Consider the following 16,692-nt stretch of genomic DNA (forward strand, 5'->3'; position numbering starts at 1 on the left):
AGGGAGTTTTGACAACCCACAAAACTCATTTTTTATTTGAAGATATAACAAAAAGGTGCATATGACCTTATTTTTTTTGTTCAGCTTGCCGAAATACCCCTCATTCCAATATTAAAATTTTCGACTGACTGTACATTGAGTCAGTCATTCTATCAGGGCTCGAATAATTTTGAAATTTTAATTAATCAAAAATGGAAGAATACAATTTCTTTATGTAAATAACAACACCTTCATTCAAAGACATATTAACTGCGTGTGTTTTCATATTGCCGATACAGCATTGATGAAACTGTAGACGTTTATTTAGCTCTTTGTCTCGAAAATTGTTCTAGCTGAAAAATTAATAATCCATGCCACGTGTAGGCCTAAACATTGCATCAGGAAAACGAAGTTTCAAAACTATGTTCTTCAGGTAGAAAGCAATATTATAGAAACAGATGTTCCTTTTTTAATTTCGACCATATGATTTGGTGATTTTTTAATGAAATCGAATGTACCATTAATGAATTTTAAACATTAATTCTGAAAAATCTAGAAGGAAAATTAAAATTTGGGCCTCCAGGTGCACGAGATTGATATTTTTAGAACCTATGTGCAAAATTTGGAGATCTAAATCATTCCCGTTTTTCCGGTATGCAATCCACAAGTTGACATGTTTTGATGCGAACAAACGAGCACACGAACAAACACAACCCTACTCTCTCCTATTCTATTATAGAAGATGGATAAGAATTGACCTGATCCATACTTACAAACTGTAATTGCATTCGGAATTCGATGAGAGAAATAGCAGATAGCACCCATCTGAGACGATACTTTCCTAACGCGGTTAGTCCATGTCATCATATTATGTGACATTATGAGCTGCTATTGTTATTGAATTAGCAGCGCAATACTGTCCGGATGTTGCAGTCCTAAGTGTATTGGATCCTGGCAGACCACCGGCCTGGAAAACCCCGGGGTATAAGAGGCCGGCGTCTGTTTGCACTCTGTCACATTTTCCCGGACTGTTGAAGGGTGAGCTGGTTTTTCCGAGAGGGTTTTTCCGGTGTTTTCAATGCTTGCTGTCCGGATGATAATGTGGTTCTCGGTGTTTTGAAAGAGTTTGTTCGTGAAGGTATTCAGGAATAAGGTTCGTGAAGGTATTTATAAACTAGTAGTTCTGTGAACAGTAGACCTCACGGTCAGTAAGTTACATTGACCTGTTGTTATGTTTTCTCAATTTTCTTATTTATGAATTTAAAATGTCTAGAAAAAATCCTAAATAAACATAGAGCTTTCTGTCCTATCGTACCGTGACGTGTCGTCCCGGAATGTGAGTGTGAGCGCTGTTATCAGGTCTAGCTGCAACTGTCTACAACATTGATGGAAAGATTCATTTTCAAAATGTTTGATGTTTTTGTACGGGTAGTATTATAAATAGTCAACTTTCTACTAACGTTGATGGAAAGATCCATTTTCAAGATATTCGATGTTTTTGAACGAGTAGTATTATAGTCCACTAAACAGCTGATTTATGATGAATAATTAGGTATTCTATAGTCTGATTTTTACTCTAATATTGGCGTATGAAGGAGGCTCCTTTTTCCTTTTATATTATCCTTGAAATGCTAAATTGAAAAAAAAACCTTATGTATACGTTGACGCGCAATTTTTAAGGAACATACCTGTCAAATTTCATGAAAATCTATTACCGCGTTTCGCCGTAAATGCGCAACATATAAACATTTAAACATTAAAACATTAAGAATAATGTCAAACCGTCGACTTGAATCTTAGACCTCACTTCGCTCGGTCAATAAGGTTCGTGAGGATATTGATTCAGTTTTTACAAGTTTGTGTCTCTTGAATGGTTCCGAATTTTCTTAAATAACTCAATATTATTCGTTACAAGTGGTAATTGAGTGGAATATTTCTAATTAATTCAAGCCATCTAAATTCAAAATTTATAGTTTCAATGTTTATTTTGGACTGAAGTTTTATAAAAATTGTCCACGTGAAATTCTAACCTCATCTTGGACTTTGACACCTATAAAATTTGGAAGAAAATTAGCACAATGAATACCTTATTATTTTATCTTCCAATGTTATTACATTAGTGTCATTTGCAATGTAAATAAATATATATTTTCCGATATTTTCATACAAGCTTGTTACTAAAGGTACATAGTCCGGTGATGTATTTTCAAATAGGCTTGTTATTTAAGGTATCTTTGTATGCTAGTTCGTATGGTATAGTTTCCGGTATTTTCAAAAAGTTTTTCCGTGAAAGTATTCATGTATAAGGTTCGTGAAGGTATTTGTAAAATGTAATAAGTTCAGAATAATTGCTCCTGAAATGTATTGAACTCATGAAAGTGAAAACATCGGAAATGATGTGTACTTTTCAAAGGGCAATTCTGGAAATAGTGGAAATTTAAGAACGGTGGACCATTTGAACTTAAGGTAAGTTACACATTACTGGGCAGTTAAGGTTTCTAGATTGTAGGTCTAGATCCTCTCAATATCAGGTTTAGTCTAATATCACAGACAAGGCAAAGGCTTCTTTTTTTGTTAAAATTTTGTGTAGACATTTTTAGGCTCTTATGAAAATATATATAAGCTCCCATTACATTAGGATACCATCAGAATACCACAGGCTTGTTTCTGTAATGATATGTAGATCTTTTTAGGCTCTTATGAAAAGATGTATGGGTAGTATAATTAGAATTGAAAGCTTTTTTGTTTTCCATCCATTACACCAAAAATCAGTTATGAATTTGTATTGAAAGCTGCTCCCTGTTGTTATCAAAATAGGAGTATTTTAAGATAATTCGAAAATTGAACGACCTAGTGAACTGAATCTCAATTAATCAATAGCAAAACACATCACATATACATTAGGAATGAGGCAATTATTAAAAGTTAATAATTATTAAAAGTTAAAGTATTATTATAGTCACGGTTATAATGTTTAAACAATATAAGCAAATACAGTATATTCCAATAACCCAAGTACCAAAAGCCTGAATGGGCTTCAAGTTATAAAGAGAGACAGAGTGAGAAAGAATGAGTGAGTAAGAGTAGATGTTGAGAGGAACAGTGTGAAAAAGCGAACACGATAGAGGAAGTGATTAGAAAGAGAGACCGGGTGAGAGAGAATGACTGAGAGAGATCAGAGTGACCCTGTCCTTCTTTATCAGTAGTTCTGTGAAAGAAGTAGTTCTTAAAACTGGAGCATTCTCTACAATAACGGTACTTTCACTGACCAGCCCAACCCAAGACCCAAAGATACACATTGACTTTCATCAAGCCGTGATCGTCTAGTGGTTAGGACCCTGCGTTGTGGCCGCAGTAACCCAGGTTCGAATCCTGGTCACGGCACAATTTTTTTGAAACCCAATTATTTCCGAAAACTGGATTCAAAGACAATAAAATTCTAAAATGATTTGATTAAGAGATGTAGAGTTGTTTTGAATGGGAAGTTGCAGTAATAATAGTTTCTAACAATAGTGTTATTCTGGAGTTGAAAATTTAAGATTTTTCTAAATGAGATTAATAAATTTTTTTTTTGAATGAATTCTATTTCCACCATAACAAACAAAGAAATTCTACGAACACTTTTTGGAAATTAACTTACCACTACATGGAGTAAGGCTATTGTAATTGAACAAAACCAAAAAGAAACAGAACATTTTACAGAAATTAGGGGAAAAACCTGCAACGACATAAGCCGGAGCGCATGAAAACTAACAAAATATTTAAATTAATAAAAACATTTTGCAAACCACGAAACAAACTAGGAAGATAAAAAATTGAGAAGTTTTTTTTTAAATGTTCAGTCTATGTTCGAACAGGATTTAATTTAATACATGATGGAGTTTTCAAGTTATTTTGTAGAATATAATTGAGTTATAGTCTACACTCTTTTGTAGATGGGAAGGAAACTTGATTAGTGGTTATCTTTTTGAAAAAAATTGTTAAGTATATGAAGATTTCCATATGATTCTTGTAGGGTTGTCGGAAAGCTCTCGACCGGAGTATAAAAAAAATTCTACTGCCACTAATTAGCACTGAAATTGGATCAGCAATCTATATCTACAGGAACCAGATCTATGATCATTCTATTGTAGTTGGAATCTGTTATTGGTCAAATTCACTTTTAGTTTGGAAAAAAGGCAACTGACCAAACATTATTCTCTTCGATTAAGTCAAAATATTTAGGCCTAGGTTATGTCCAAATTTATTCACAGCAAACAATTCTGCTACAAATAGGGCACATCGGGACATCGGAAGTATGATTTATGATATGAAAGAATTAATTGAGTATTTTTCAACCAAAAATTTGCACTTTCTATTAGGCTTCCTAAATTGTGATAAATTCATTGATGAAAATGGGCGTAGTTTACTATTGTTCGTTTTTGCCATTAGAGACGGTCACGGTCTTGTCATTTCTGGCAATGGTTTCATATTCAAAAGGGAACACCTCCTGACGGCACCCAGCCAAGGAGAAAACGCTGACAATAAAGATGTATTAACATTTACTTGATTATTTTCAAAAATGTGATGAATTTCGTTCAATAAAAGCCTTTCTTTATTTATTCATTCTATTTACTCATATTCAAAAAAGGAAATTCATTTATTGATATAATGATAATGACATTTATATTGATTGTGGGTGGGGGAGAAACGATTAAATTACACATAATGGAACATAGTTACATTGAGAAACGCTCGTCTAAGCAGTTAGCTGTGTCTTGTATGTGTAAATGATTAAATAAATTGAATAAATAGTATTTCACTATCCATGACGAACTATATGTTAATAATCCGTTAATAATTTACAATTCAATACACACAAAAATAATTTGTAATAAAAAAATACTTCTTAATTTAACTAAATGTATTACACATATTCAGCAAACTCCAAACTTTGAAAAAACTAAGAATTTTAGTGAACATTTTTTACGACAGTACAGTCTAATTTTTTAATATTAGTTACTAAAAACTAGTAGGATTTTTTAAAATCCAGTGTTGAAAATGGATTTTAAAAACTCCGAAAGCGCTCCACATGTGTATACCACTTTTTAATAACTAATATCCAAAAATTAGACTGTAGTGTCGTAAATTTTTTTAAACTAAAACCCTGATTTTTTTCAAAGTTTGAAGTTTTCTGAATACTTGAAATTGATTTAGTTAGCTTAAGAAGTACTTTTTTATTTAAAAATGATTTTTGTCTGTTTTGAATTGTAAATTGAGTGTGTAATTGAAGACTGTTGAAGCAGGACCTCCTATATACACTACCGGACCTGAGCCTATAAAAAAATGGCCACCATATGTGGTGGTCTTAATAGGAACTCCTACTGAGAAAAAATCACTAATCAGCTGTAAGAGAGTGTCTCAGTTTGTCGAAATCTCAGTTCGTCCAGTTTCTGTTTAAAATTTCATTGCCAGCCACCATTTATGGCGGCCATTTTTCTCGGAGGCGCAGGTCCGGTATGTAGGAAGTCCTGGTTGAAGTGACACATAACCTAGCTACATTTGGAATGTTGTAAAAATTGGAATTGGAACGGTTTTGGGCGTAAGCCTGTGGTAATTTTCTGTAAGTTGTTTAATTATAAATGATTAAGGCTGTGCAAAGGCAAAAAGTAAACTTTCTATTGATGATATTTCTCTAAGTTCTTCGATTTGTATATCATCAATCTATCAAAATTTAAAAGTTTTCCCAGGACAACATTTTTTTTCGATCATTACTTTTTGAGATATGAGCGACTGAAGTTTGAATTTTTGGGACAGAACATTTCACATCCGGTAAGATATAAATCCATGAGATTCAGAGGATGGACTTTTCATGGTATTGTTGATCTAGTAAAAAAAGAATTTTCTGAAAATATTAATTTTTGGAAAAGTTATTCAATTTACCAAAAATAACTCTACTAAAAGTTGTTTTTGGTTATTTTAAGTAAATTGAATAACTATCTTAAAAATCGATATTTTCAGAAAATTTTTGTTTTACTAAATCAACAATACCATGAAGAATCAATCAATCCTCTAAATCTCATGGATTTATCGCTTACCGAGATTGAAATGTTCTGTCCCAAAAATTTAAACTTTAGGCGCTCATATCTCAAAAAGTGATGATCATAAAAAAAATGTTTTCCTGAGAAAACTTTTCCATTTTTATAGCTTGATGATTTACGAATCAAAAATCTTTGAAAAATATCACGAGTAAAAAGTTTATTTTTAGCCTTTGCACAGCCTTAAATGAAAAAAAATAAATAAAATAGTACAAAACGGAATAAATAGGATTTAGTTGAATGATTCTGATAGTGTAATTTAACTCCACTACGTGAATTTTGTTTCAATGCATTTTCCTCGTTTTTATCAATAATTGAATATTTAAAAATTACTCAAATCTATACTTTTAAATTCAGTAAAATGTTGATTTTTGACTCACCTTCGAGCGTTTTGTTGCGAGCAAGAAGCGCTAACAGGACATCGGGGTTGTGCGCCGGCGAGGGTGGCAGAGCGGGGGGTAGAGCTGGCTGCGGGGGCGGTACAAGGGGCGGCAGATGATCCCTGTGCAGGTGGTAGAGCAGGCCGGGGGGCGGAGCCCCTTGCACGGCCGTCATGTCTGCCCCCGGGCCACGCGGGGCCCCCCACCACGCAGGCAACACCTTCAGGGGGCACCCGGCCCGAGGTCACCCCCCGGCGTCCAAACAACCCAAAATCAAATTTCTCACCAAAATGGCCACTCACTCCGTTGCTATTTAATTTTTTCGAAAATGTTAGATTCTGTCTAGTCTAGTTTGGAGAACCTTGTTATAGTCCCATACACTTTCAATTTTTCAAAAATATACTATTATTCCGTAGATATGAGATCAAACCAATAGAAGATTGGAAAACCTTGATATTGTAACAAATATTTACAATTTAATAAATTATTCTGTTTGGAGGCTGATATAGGTTGAAGGTTAGTGAACTTATTGGAGAACCTTGTTATTGTCCCAAATATTTTCAATTTTTCAATAAATTATTCTGTTTAGGAGGCTGTTATAAGCTGAAGGTCAGTGAACTTTGTTATTGTTTCATATATACTTTCTCAATTTTAATCCTCTATGATGGGATAATGCTCATTCTATACTCATGTATCATTAGGGAGCTTTAGTGTCGTGTCAAACACTTGAACACTTTCGGATACTCTTGAGTAAACCTGGTGAATTTAAAATCTATTCCTAAAGGTGTGGAGAGCCTTTTCATTGTATGATATTGTATCATATATACTTGAACAAGTTCAATTCCCTATCATAATATAATTTAGATTCACTTCTTCACGTTGGGAGGACTCTGTTGTTGTTGTTTTCAACAATCTATCACTAGATTTTTATTGAAACGGAGTTTCGTGGATTTGGAAACAAAATCTGTTTTGAATTCAACTCTTTTCATGATCTTTGAAATATTTCATTTAAACAAGTACATTATTTCATTGCCTAGGACAGTTCTTATTGAAAGTAGAGATACTACCGGTCCATGAATCTCTGCATACTTGCACGCTGAAACGCTTTTTGTAGCACATTTACCGAAATTTCACTTGTGAATTCACAATAGCACCACTACACAACTCATTATACCCCATCTAGAATGATTTCCTTCATAATTTTGTCACTTGAACTCATTCTGTACACTACCTTTAATATGTTTATTATGTATTCATTAGTATCACTTTGTTTAATTGTTCATGTTATCTAATTTGTTGAACTGAAGATCTAGTTTTGTGGAAATTATGATGCTGATCAATCATGAATAGGCGAATCCCTTTGCTGGTATCAGTGATCGGCTGGTGATAACCATCCCAATTGACAATCCTGCAAAGAATTAAAATTGTTGAAGATTATATTTTCAAGGCATGATTGAGGAGGTATTTACATTTTTTATAACAATAATTCAATAATCTATATTCTGTAATAATTTTTCGCCACACTGCACAGAAAGCAGCTGTTTTCCAGTCCCTACGTAGATCTGAAAGACATTGTTTGCAGACGACTCTCGTCTGAAGTCAGAACAGGTTTCTTTCCGGCCTATGCCGGAAAATGTACCCTTTCCAGCCGCTAACATGGAACTAAGAAAGGTGATAAAAAAAAAAGCTGATCAAAACATTTTCATTATTTGTGCTCATTATTCAATAATTAAAACATTTATAACAATATAATCTTATTGTCATTTGAAAGAATAAAAAAGTATAAACTCAACCTCCCACATAATTGAACATCATCTTTCAGGTTATTTAGACAAATCAGAATAAAAAATAAAAATACTTTGACAATTTCCTGATATTCAGATTACCTCAGATTTGCTAGAGCTATCACCTTCCACTTCCGCTTTCGGAAGTGCTTATTAAACAACTATTCTCATATATATAATTATATATATTGTTTATTTTCTTCTGTGGCGAAAAATAGCATTTGCACCAAGGGAAAAAATGTTTTCGCCACACTGCACAGAAAGCAGCTGTTTTCTAGTCCCTACATAGATCTGAAAGACCTTGTTTGCAGACGACGTCAGAAAAAGGGTTTCTTTTCCGGTCTAGGCCAGAAAGTTGTCTCTTTCCAGCCGCTCATGGAAGTAGTTAATAAGTCATCCGCTAGATCGGGCGAGTGTCCACTTTCATCATCAGCTGAAGTCGCCATGATTTCAGTTCCAGTTTCGAATCAAACTAATTTGCTTCGCAACCAGTTTTATTCAATTATTTATTGTTGATTAGTGCATTCCGAATTTTCAAAAATGCTTGAAGATGACTGTGGTATTCCAAGTGAAATTTTAAAAGAATCTGAAATCCTGACTGCAAATCTTCTACCACTAAAATCAAGAGATAGATACGATAGCTTAACGAGTATTCTTCATTTTGTATTCTTCATTTTGTATTCTTTATTTATTTTGTCAGCAATACCTGTAGTGTGGTGAAAAATATCGTTCGCACCACAGGCAAAAATGTTTTTCCAGCTCTTAATCTTTTCTAGTCCTCGGCCTACGGCCTCGGTCTTGAAAACCGATTTCGAGCTGGAAAAATCTCATTTTCTGCTCTAGGTGCGAATTATACTATTTCCCGGCTCTCAATCTTTTCTATTTCGAGCCGGAAAATCTCATTTTCTGCTCTAGGTGCGAAATATACTATTTCAAAGCTCATTTTTCTACTTTCTTCACATGTCAAACGGATATGATTAAAATTCTTGAAGACTACAAAGTTATAACATAGAGAAAATATAGCAGAAAGATATCTATCCCATGGTATAGGTAGTTTATGTTTCAAATTTCAAGCCGATTACTGTCGACTACTGTCTATTATACTGTTTTATCAAAGTGAAAGTGTAAGAACGGCATGGTATGAGAGCCAATCATCGTCACATAGCTTCACTTAAAAGAACCTACTGGGACTATCCGCTTGAGTTAACAATGGAATTTGCAACATAAAGGCCATATAAAATGGTATATCTATTGTAGGTGATGGTTTCTTGAACCATTCCGAGCTGCGATGCTTTAACACACTTTTTTCTATGTTTTTCAAACGAAATGCAGTCAAATATTTTAGTAAATAATCAAAAACGTTTACTTACTGACTGTAGTACTTTCGACCGTCTCGCGATCATTTTGAACAGTCTTATTTGACAGTAAGTTAAAGTTTTTGATTATTAACTTAAATATTTGACTGCATTTCGTTTGAAAAACATAGAAAAAAGTGTGTTAATACAATCATCGCAGCTCGGAATGGATCAATAAACCATCACCTACAATAGATATTCCATTTGTAGGAATCTAATCACATAGTTTGTGTGCAAAACATAGAAAAAAGTGTATATCTACTGTTTTTTTTCCTTAGGGCTACTCTTGATAGAAAAAAATATATAAATCTAAGTACCTTCTCTTACCCTTTTGCCATGATAATGGCATCATGGCCGAAACATGTCGTAAGTAAACTATTTCTAAAAAGGTACTTGTATTCCTATTTTTATTTCTAATGGTATATCTATGCTATTTCATTATATTGGACATTTATCTATCTATCTATCTAATTATGCTATCTTTCCACAATGGTTATGATCAGGAGATGAATTAAAATTTGATCCTCCCCAGCTGAAACATAATCCTCGACTCTGTTTTCAACTTTTTATTCAACCATTTACTTCTTGTTTTGTCAATAATGTTTATCTATAGAACTGTTTATTCATAACTAGTGACCCCCTGGGTTGAAGAACTCGCTCAAGAACTGTGTTTATTGTAATCTTTAAAACCCGCAAATTTTAATTTCTTCAGAGTTGATGAAAATTGAGCTAAGTACTTCTCTTACAAGAATTATTTGATAGTGGGTTTCATTGGGGATTCTATTTGAATGAAAAAAATTTTCTGTCGCTTCAACATCTTTGACCCTCAAATGAATCCAAAATCTTTTTTTTTTTTAAATGAGGTGGTCGTGTGATACATGATTCTGATACAAAGTTCCAAGAGAAAATAAATGGCACATTGATTATTATCAACCCTTATCATTTTGTTGATGTAAGAGTTGTATATCAACCAACTGGAATCATGTGTCAGCGCGTGTGATAGCTCCCAAATAGCCTCAGCTGATGTTATGAATGAATGAAAAAACTGTAGAAATTGCATGTAATGAATAATTCTTCAGCTGACTAAATGATAAATCTTGACAATTTTTTTCTCATGCACTTTCAATGTTATTTTTATATCCTGAAAAAAGACGAAGGAGTGAGTCAATTTTGTTGTCCAACGAACTTGACCTGTAAAAAGGTTCAAAGAATACGTGTTCAAAATTTGAAGCTGATTGATCAATTATTTATAAAGTTATTGTAGAGCATACAAACAGGCGGACAACGACTTTGGAGTTTAGTAAGTCAAAAGTGAGAACTCGATGACGCTCGTTCAATATCTATTTAATATTGGGGCACCGAGCTTCGCTTGTTATTAAATTGATAAACACAACAGAATTCTTAAAAATGATTGGGGAACGACTAACCGGCACAGCCCAAAACTGTTTCTTCCCCGAATTTTGATTCATACACTATAAATGGTCCAAAAAGTAGGTTATGTTTCATCCACTTGAATTCAGGTCCAATTCTGAGTCAAATTATTTGAAAACAGAAAAGTTCTAATTTAGATTGTTTACAAACCAATTGATTAACAAAATAACACTCACTAATCACTTAAATCTGTAAAGTAATGATCAACTCTGAATATTATGATATACTCTAATTTAGAATGATATACCATGTCATGTCAACAAATCAGATTATTTTGATCAAGACTATTAAAATTTCTAGATAATAATATTTATAGTGTGATACGGTAAGCTGATTGATTACACAGCTGAACTCCCACACAGGTATATGCATCTTCTGTTATCCACGAGATTATCATCTGCTTTTCCAAGGGTGAATAATTATTATCCTTATCATGTCCTTCAGCGAGTTTTCCCAAGGATGAGACATAGCGTAATCGAATTATTATATCATAAACCTACTATGTTCCAAATTTCGTAAAAATTGTTAGAGCCGTTTTTGAGATCCGTTGGACATACATAGATAACCAGATATAAAAAATATATACAGAAATTCATCGCTTAATATAATAGGATATAACTTATAAAAATAATTATTCGTTTTTATAGTTGATGTAAATCAACTAGAGAACGAAGAAGAAAACAGAGAATGAGTGAGAAAAAGTGAAGAATTGATTATCTGGTTAGTAAAGGTCGAAGAGTAGAATTGAAGTGAAGAAGATCTAGTCAGTGGTTGAACCAGAGGTGATCACATTGTTTTAAGAGCAGAAAAACGAGGGCACTGAGTATGGGGTTTAGTCTCCCCCAGCTAACAACACCTGGCATAGGCTGGGCGAGAGCGTCCCTTTAAACCTTAAACCAGAACAACACGACACGACGCTTTCATTAGCTAATGAAAACGCAATGCACCACCTCACACTATCAACACGCAATAAACCCAGTTCGCTTTTAGGCCTTCCCAACAAACCTGGATTTTCTTTAATTACTTTTTTCATGTTGGAGATGTGGAATAGTTTGAGAAACTGGGGTGTGTTGATGGTAGGCTATTGAAATCTGTTGATGAATAACTATATGTGAGAGAATTCTATTCTATTCATGTCAAAATTTCAAATGTTTTGTGAAGAAGTGATGTTTGATTATTGTGATTAGGCCTATGGTAATAGGAATATTGGGGAAATTCAAATAAATTTTAATATTCTAATGGAACTTTGGAATATTGATTTGTTTATCAGAGATTGACAATGGTGTAATAACCGAAACCGGTCTTTCTAATTATCAATAAATCAGTGGTTTTTTGACAATTTCTTAGTCTTTTTCATTCAATATGAATAATTACTACAATATCAACTTCTCAACTACACAAAAAGGTGAAAAAAATATATATTGATTTGATTTGTGTCCAGTGAACTTGATTATCAAAACTTCGACCTGAACAGAGATTTGAGCAAAGCCTGGAAATATGGAACATATTTTCCAAAATTGTGTTAGAAATAGTAAGGGCTGCCTATTTTTTTCTTCCACTACGTGTATTTGTCATTGAATGGAATTAATGAATGAATAAATACTCTGAAACTGAATGAAATCTGGCAATCATGAGAAATTATTAGTTGAGAAAACAGATATCTGAAATTGTTGACATAAAAAATTTTAAATTGTGGCAAACAAGGATGTATTGAAATTTGAAGACTTTCACAATTTTTGAACATTGAAGATGAATTGTATAAATACTTCATTATTTTCAGAGGCTTTTAGCTATTCTAGCTACTAATAGCCATTTTAACTAACTGTTAAGCTGCGTTTACACCAAAGTTAATAACAAAATGTTAATAACTTGATCCTTATAGATTCTATTCGATTGAACATAACTTATCATACACATGATGATCATATGTGTTGGTCAAGTTTCGTTCAATCTAATAGAATCTATAAGGACTAAGTTATTAACATTTTGTTAATAACTGTTATTAACATTTTGTTAATAACTTTGGTGTGAATGCAGCTTCAGACAGGCAAATGTAACAATAGATGTATATTAATGTACCTAGAATACATATTCTTGCTACATTGGTTTATATGTTATAATGTATATTAAAATAAACATGATTTGTTCTTGAAAATGCACATTCTCAGCATCGAGAATTTATGGCCCTCCATTCCATACTATTTCTACAGTAAAAACTGAATGAGAGAACTGGTTATACTTTATTTGAAAGTAAGCATTAATAATACACAAGAACATGTTTCAAAACAACTGAACCTATTTTGTAGAGTTTCAATAGACTTCAATTTTGAATAGTGAACTGATTGTGTAAATAGCCCTGTAATGGGAAGTAGATTTGAAGGTTTATCCTATTATATTAGGCGAGCAATTTTTGTATATGGTTATCTGGTTACGTATGTTCAACGAATCTCGAAAACGGCTCTAACGATTTTCACGAAATTTGGAACATAGTAGGTTTGTGATATACAAATTCGATTGCACTAGGTCTCATCCCTAGGAAAACTCGCTGAACTACATGAACAGGATAATAATTATTCATACTTGGAAAAATAGATGATAATTTCGTCATCTGTCGATAACAGGAGATGTGAGTGCCTGTGAGGAAGAAAGACAGAATAGTTCAGCTGTTCAACTATTTGCAATCAATCAGCTTATCTCACGATTAATCTAGAAATTTTAATCGATTTGATCAAAATAATCTGATTTGTTGACATGACATAGTATATCATCCTAAATTATAGTATATCATAATTTTCAAAGTTCTATTATTTTACAGTTTTAAGTGATTAGTGAGTGTTATTTTGTTATTTAATTTGGTTTGTATACAATCTACATTAGAACTTTTCTGTTTTCAAATGTTTGGACTGAAAATTTGACCTCAATTCAAGTGTATGGAACATAACCCATTTTTGAACTATTTATAGTGTTTAAATTAAAATTCGGGGAAGAAACAGTTTTGGTCTGTGCCGGTTAGTCCTTCCCCAATCAATTTGAAGAATTGTGTTCAGTTTATCAATACGGTAAATAAATAACGAGCGAAGCTCGGTGCCCCGATATTGTTCAGTTCATCCATAAGCATGGTCAAGACATCTGAACATGCTTGAATCAGGTACGGTTTACAAGGAATGCGCTGGAACATAAATTATTTATATGGGTATAGTTACTATCGATAATTCTAGTGCACACATGTGAAACGTACCCTGCCTCACAATCTTCAATTGTCTTGACCAAGCTTGGTGAAATCGGCCAGTAGTATGATATTAGTTTGATATTTCTGTCAACCATAAACAATCCACCATTCAGGCTAACTTGTTCCGGTGGTCTAGTCTGTGAGTTAGAACAAAACAATGCGTAAATGAAAACATTTTGGAATCACCGAATCTTAATTGCTTGTGCTCATATGCTTATACTTGAATAGTTGGTCCTGATTTTAATTAATCTTCATCAACACTATCGTATACATTGTTTATTGATGATGGATTGGAGAGAAGATATTTGAAAACGAACTGGGCAACATTAAATTGCCTACAGATATACGCGCCGCGAACATGAGCAATTCACTTTTAATCAGCTGACTATATCTGTAAGTTTACAGAAACGGTAAGATACAGATATAAAAAGTTTGGCATCAGCTGATTAAAAGTGAATTGCTCATGTTCGCGGCGCGTTAATCTGTACGCACCTTTACACGCCCAAACATTTCGAAAACTTGATTCTGATTCCATTCAGTAAAGTTTCAAATGACTGAAATGTAGATCAGTTTAGATCGAACAAATTAAAATCATCTTTCGCAGATTTCGTCTGAAGTGGTTGGTCGAGACCAGTTAAAAGGTTGGAAGTTACTTAATATGTCCAAATCTAAACAATCACTCGCATAAAATCTGAACTTCTAACATTATTTGATTTCGTTTTAACATTTGGTACACATATCAATTAGCCTATTCCTTATTCAGTGCTTCATCCTTCCAAATTCAAAATTTCTATTTTTTTCATTTTGTACATGAATTGGACTCCGATTCTTGTAAGTGAAAATATAATAACTTTGTTGAAGTTCTGACACTGTGTTACTAGTAAATATTTGAGAAAACACTTACTTTTTCCTGGAGCCTTCATCAGGCTGATGAAGCTCCTCTTCAGGAGTGAAATGCATTCCTCAAGACTCCAAGAAAAAGTAAGTGTTTTCTCAAATATTCACTAGTAACACAGTGTCAGAACTTCAACAAAGTTATTATATAGTGTTTCGTCATGGAAAGCAACTTCAATGAAAGTATAACCTATCTTTTGGAAAGTTTACTATTTATAAAATTCGAGAGTAGAACAGATTTGGGTAAGGCCTGTTGCTTTCGCCCTGCCATATCTTTATTATGAATTGCAATATTGTATTGATGATTGAGAAAAATAAATTGAAACATTGTAACCTATAGGAACAATATGATTGGTAGTTTTGTGCGACAAGTCTATAACTCACCTTGTTCTATATCCAATATAACGTCACTTCCGAAGAGAATCTATCATTCATGCATTCAACACTAGACATTTTGAAAAACTGATTCATTTTACACATCCACACGTCCAGTTTAATGATATCCTCTACCCTTCATTAACGATCTTTGTCAGTAAAACCAAAACTGAACGAAATTGATAATCGTCTATAACATTAAAATGCATTTACGACTAAGGAAGAATTCCAACACTGTATCATCCATAGCACATCACTGTATCTTCTATAGACATGCCGAGCAAAACTGTAAAACTGTGCACACCATTTTTGATGAAATCACTTGTTCATAACATCACAGAGTTCGAATCATATCAACGTCCGTGTTCAACGAAAAATATTAGTATCGTAGTCTTATTATTGAATCGGCACTAGCTACAAAATTTGATATAATTTATCCACTGTAACTTGAAAGATCTAAAATTTTCACGTTGAGTTGGAATAATATATTATGGTCGTGAACGTATCGAAATATTTTTGAGTTCTTGTTTCCATAAATTGTCACTGACTACAGAATTTGACGAAAAAATCTCATAAAATTCTCACTTTGAGTTGTAATATATCATGCTCGCGAATCAAGTTCTTGTTTCCATAAATTGTCACTGCTGACTTCAGAATTTGATGAAACTATGCAGCATTTTAATCCCGTAATTTTACTCTCAAAGCTGTGTACAAACGTTGATTGATTTACCTACTAGTTGGGTTGGAATATATTGTGGTCGCGGACGTATCGAAATATTTTTGAGTTCTTGTTTCCATAGGCTGTCACTGACTTGAAACTTTGATAAAATTGTGCAATATCTCTATCCCAGATATCTGTAATTTTACACTCGAATCTGTGTACAAACATCGATGAAATTACTTCCCTATAACATCACAGATCTCGGTAACTGGTCACTTCCACGAACACCACGAACCGTTTTCCGAGTTTCCCGACACGCGCGCGCCCGCCATTTTATCACGACTCCATTTTCCGTTCGCGCGGACCGCGTTTGGTTTGGAAAAGCGGGTGAATTTTCGCGAATTTACATAAATTTGCGGCAGCACGGCTGTGTCGTGTTGTCGTTGACGCATCCGCATGCACGGTCACGCAACACTAGAGCGTAGGGCCCGGTTTAATTTGCTAAGTGAGGGGGGGAAGAACTAAGG

At 33.6% G+C, this 16,692-nt stretch overlaps 2 protein-coding genes and 1 non-coding gene across 4 annotated transcripts in view; 2 read left to right on the plus strand and 1 right to left on the minus strand.

The window, feature by feature from the left end:
- LOC111046759 (LIM/homeobox protein Lhx3) overlaps positions 1-16,616 on the minus strand; it is a 158,372-nt gene extending 141,756 nt beyond the window's left edge. For both annotated transcript variants that reach the window (XM_039424733.1, XM_039424732.1), the window contains exons 1-2: positions 15,514-16,616; positions 6,437-7,844 (exon numbers count right to left, since the gene is read on the minus strand). In XM_039424733.1, coding sequence (XP_039280667.1) covers positions 6,437-6,611 — 175 coding nt within the window. In that variant the 5' untranslated portion in view covers positions 6,612-7,844; positions 15,514-16,616. The remainder of the gene's footprint in view (positions 1-6,436; positions 7,845-15,513) is intronic.
- The window catches only part of LOC120350286, a 122,170-nt gene that overhangs the window by 13,545 nt on the left and 91,933 nt on the right, over positions 1-16,692 (plus strand). The window lies entirely within an intron of this gene.
- On the plus strand, positions 3,292-3,363 carry Trnah-gug. The gene has a single exon. It is a non-coding gene; the product is annotated as a tRNA-His (tRNA).

This window comes from Nilaparvata lugens, chromosome 3, assembly GCF_014356525.2.
Source record: "Nilaparvata lugens isolate BPH chromosome 3, ASM1435652v1, whole genome shotgun sequence".
Classification (NCBI taxonomy): Eukaryota; Metazoa; Arthropoda; class Insecta; order Hemiptera; family Delphacidae; genus Nilaparvata; species Nilaparvata lugens.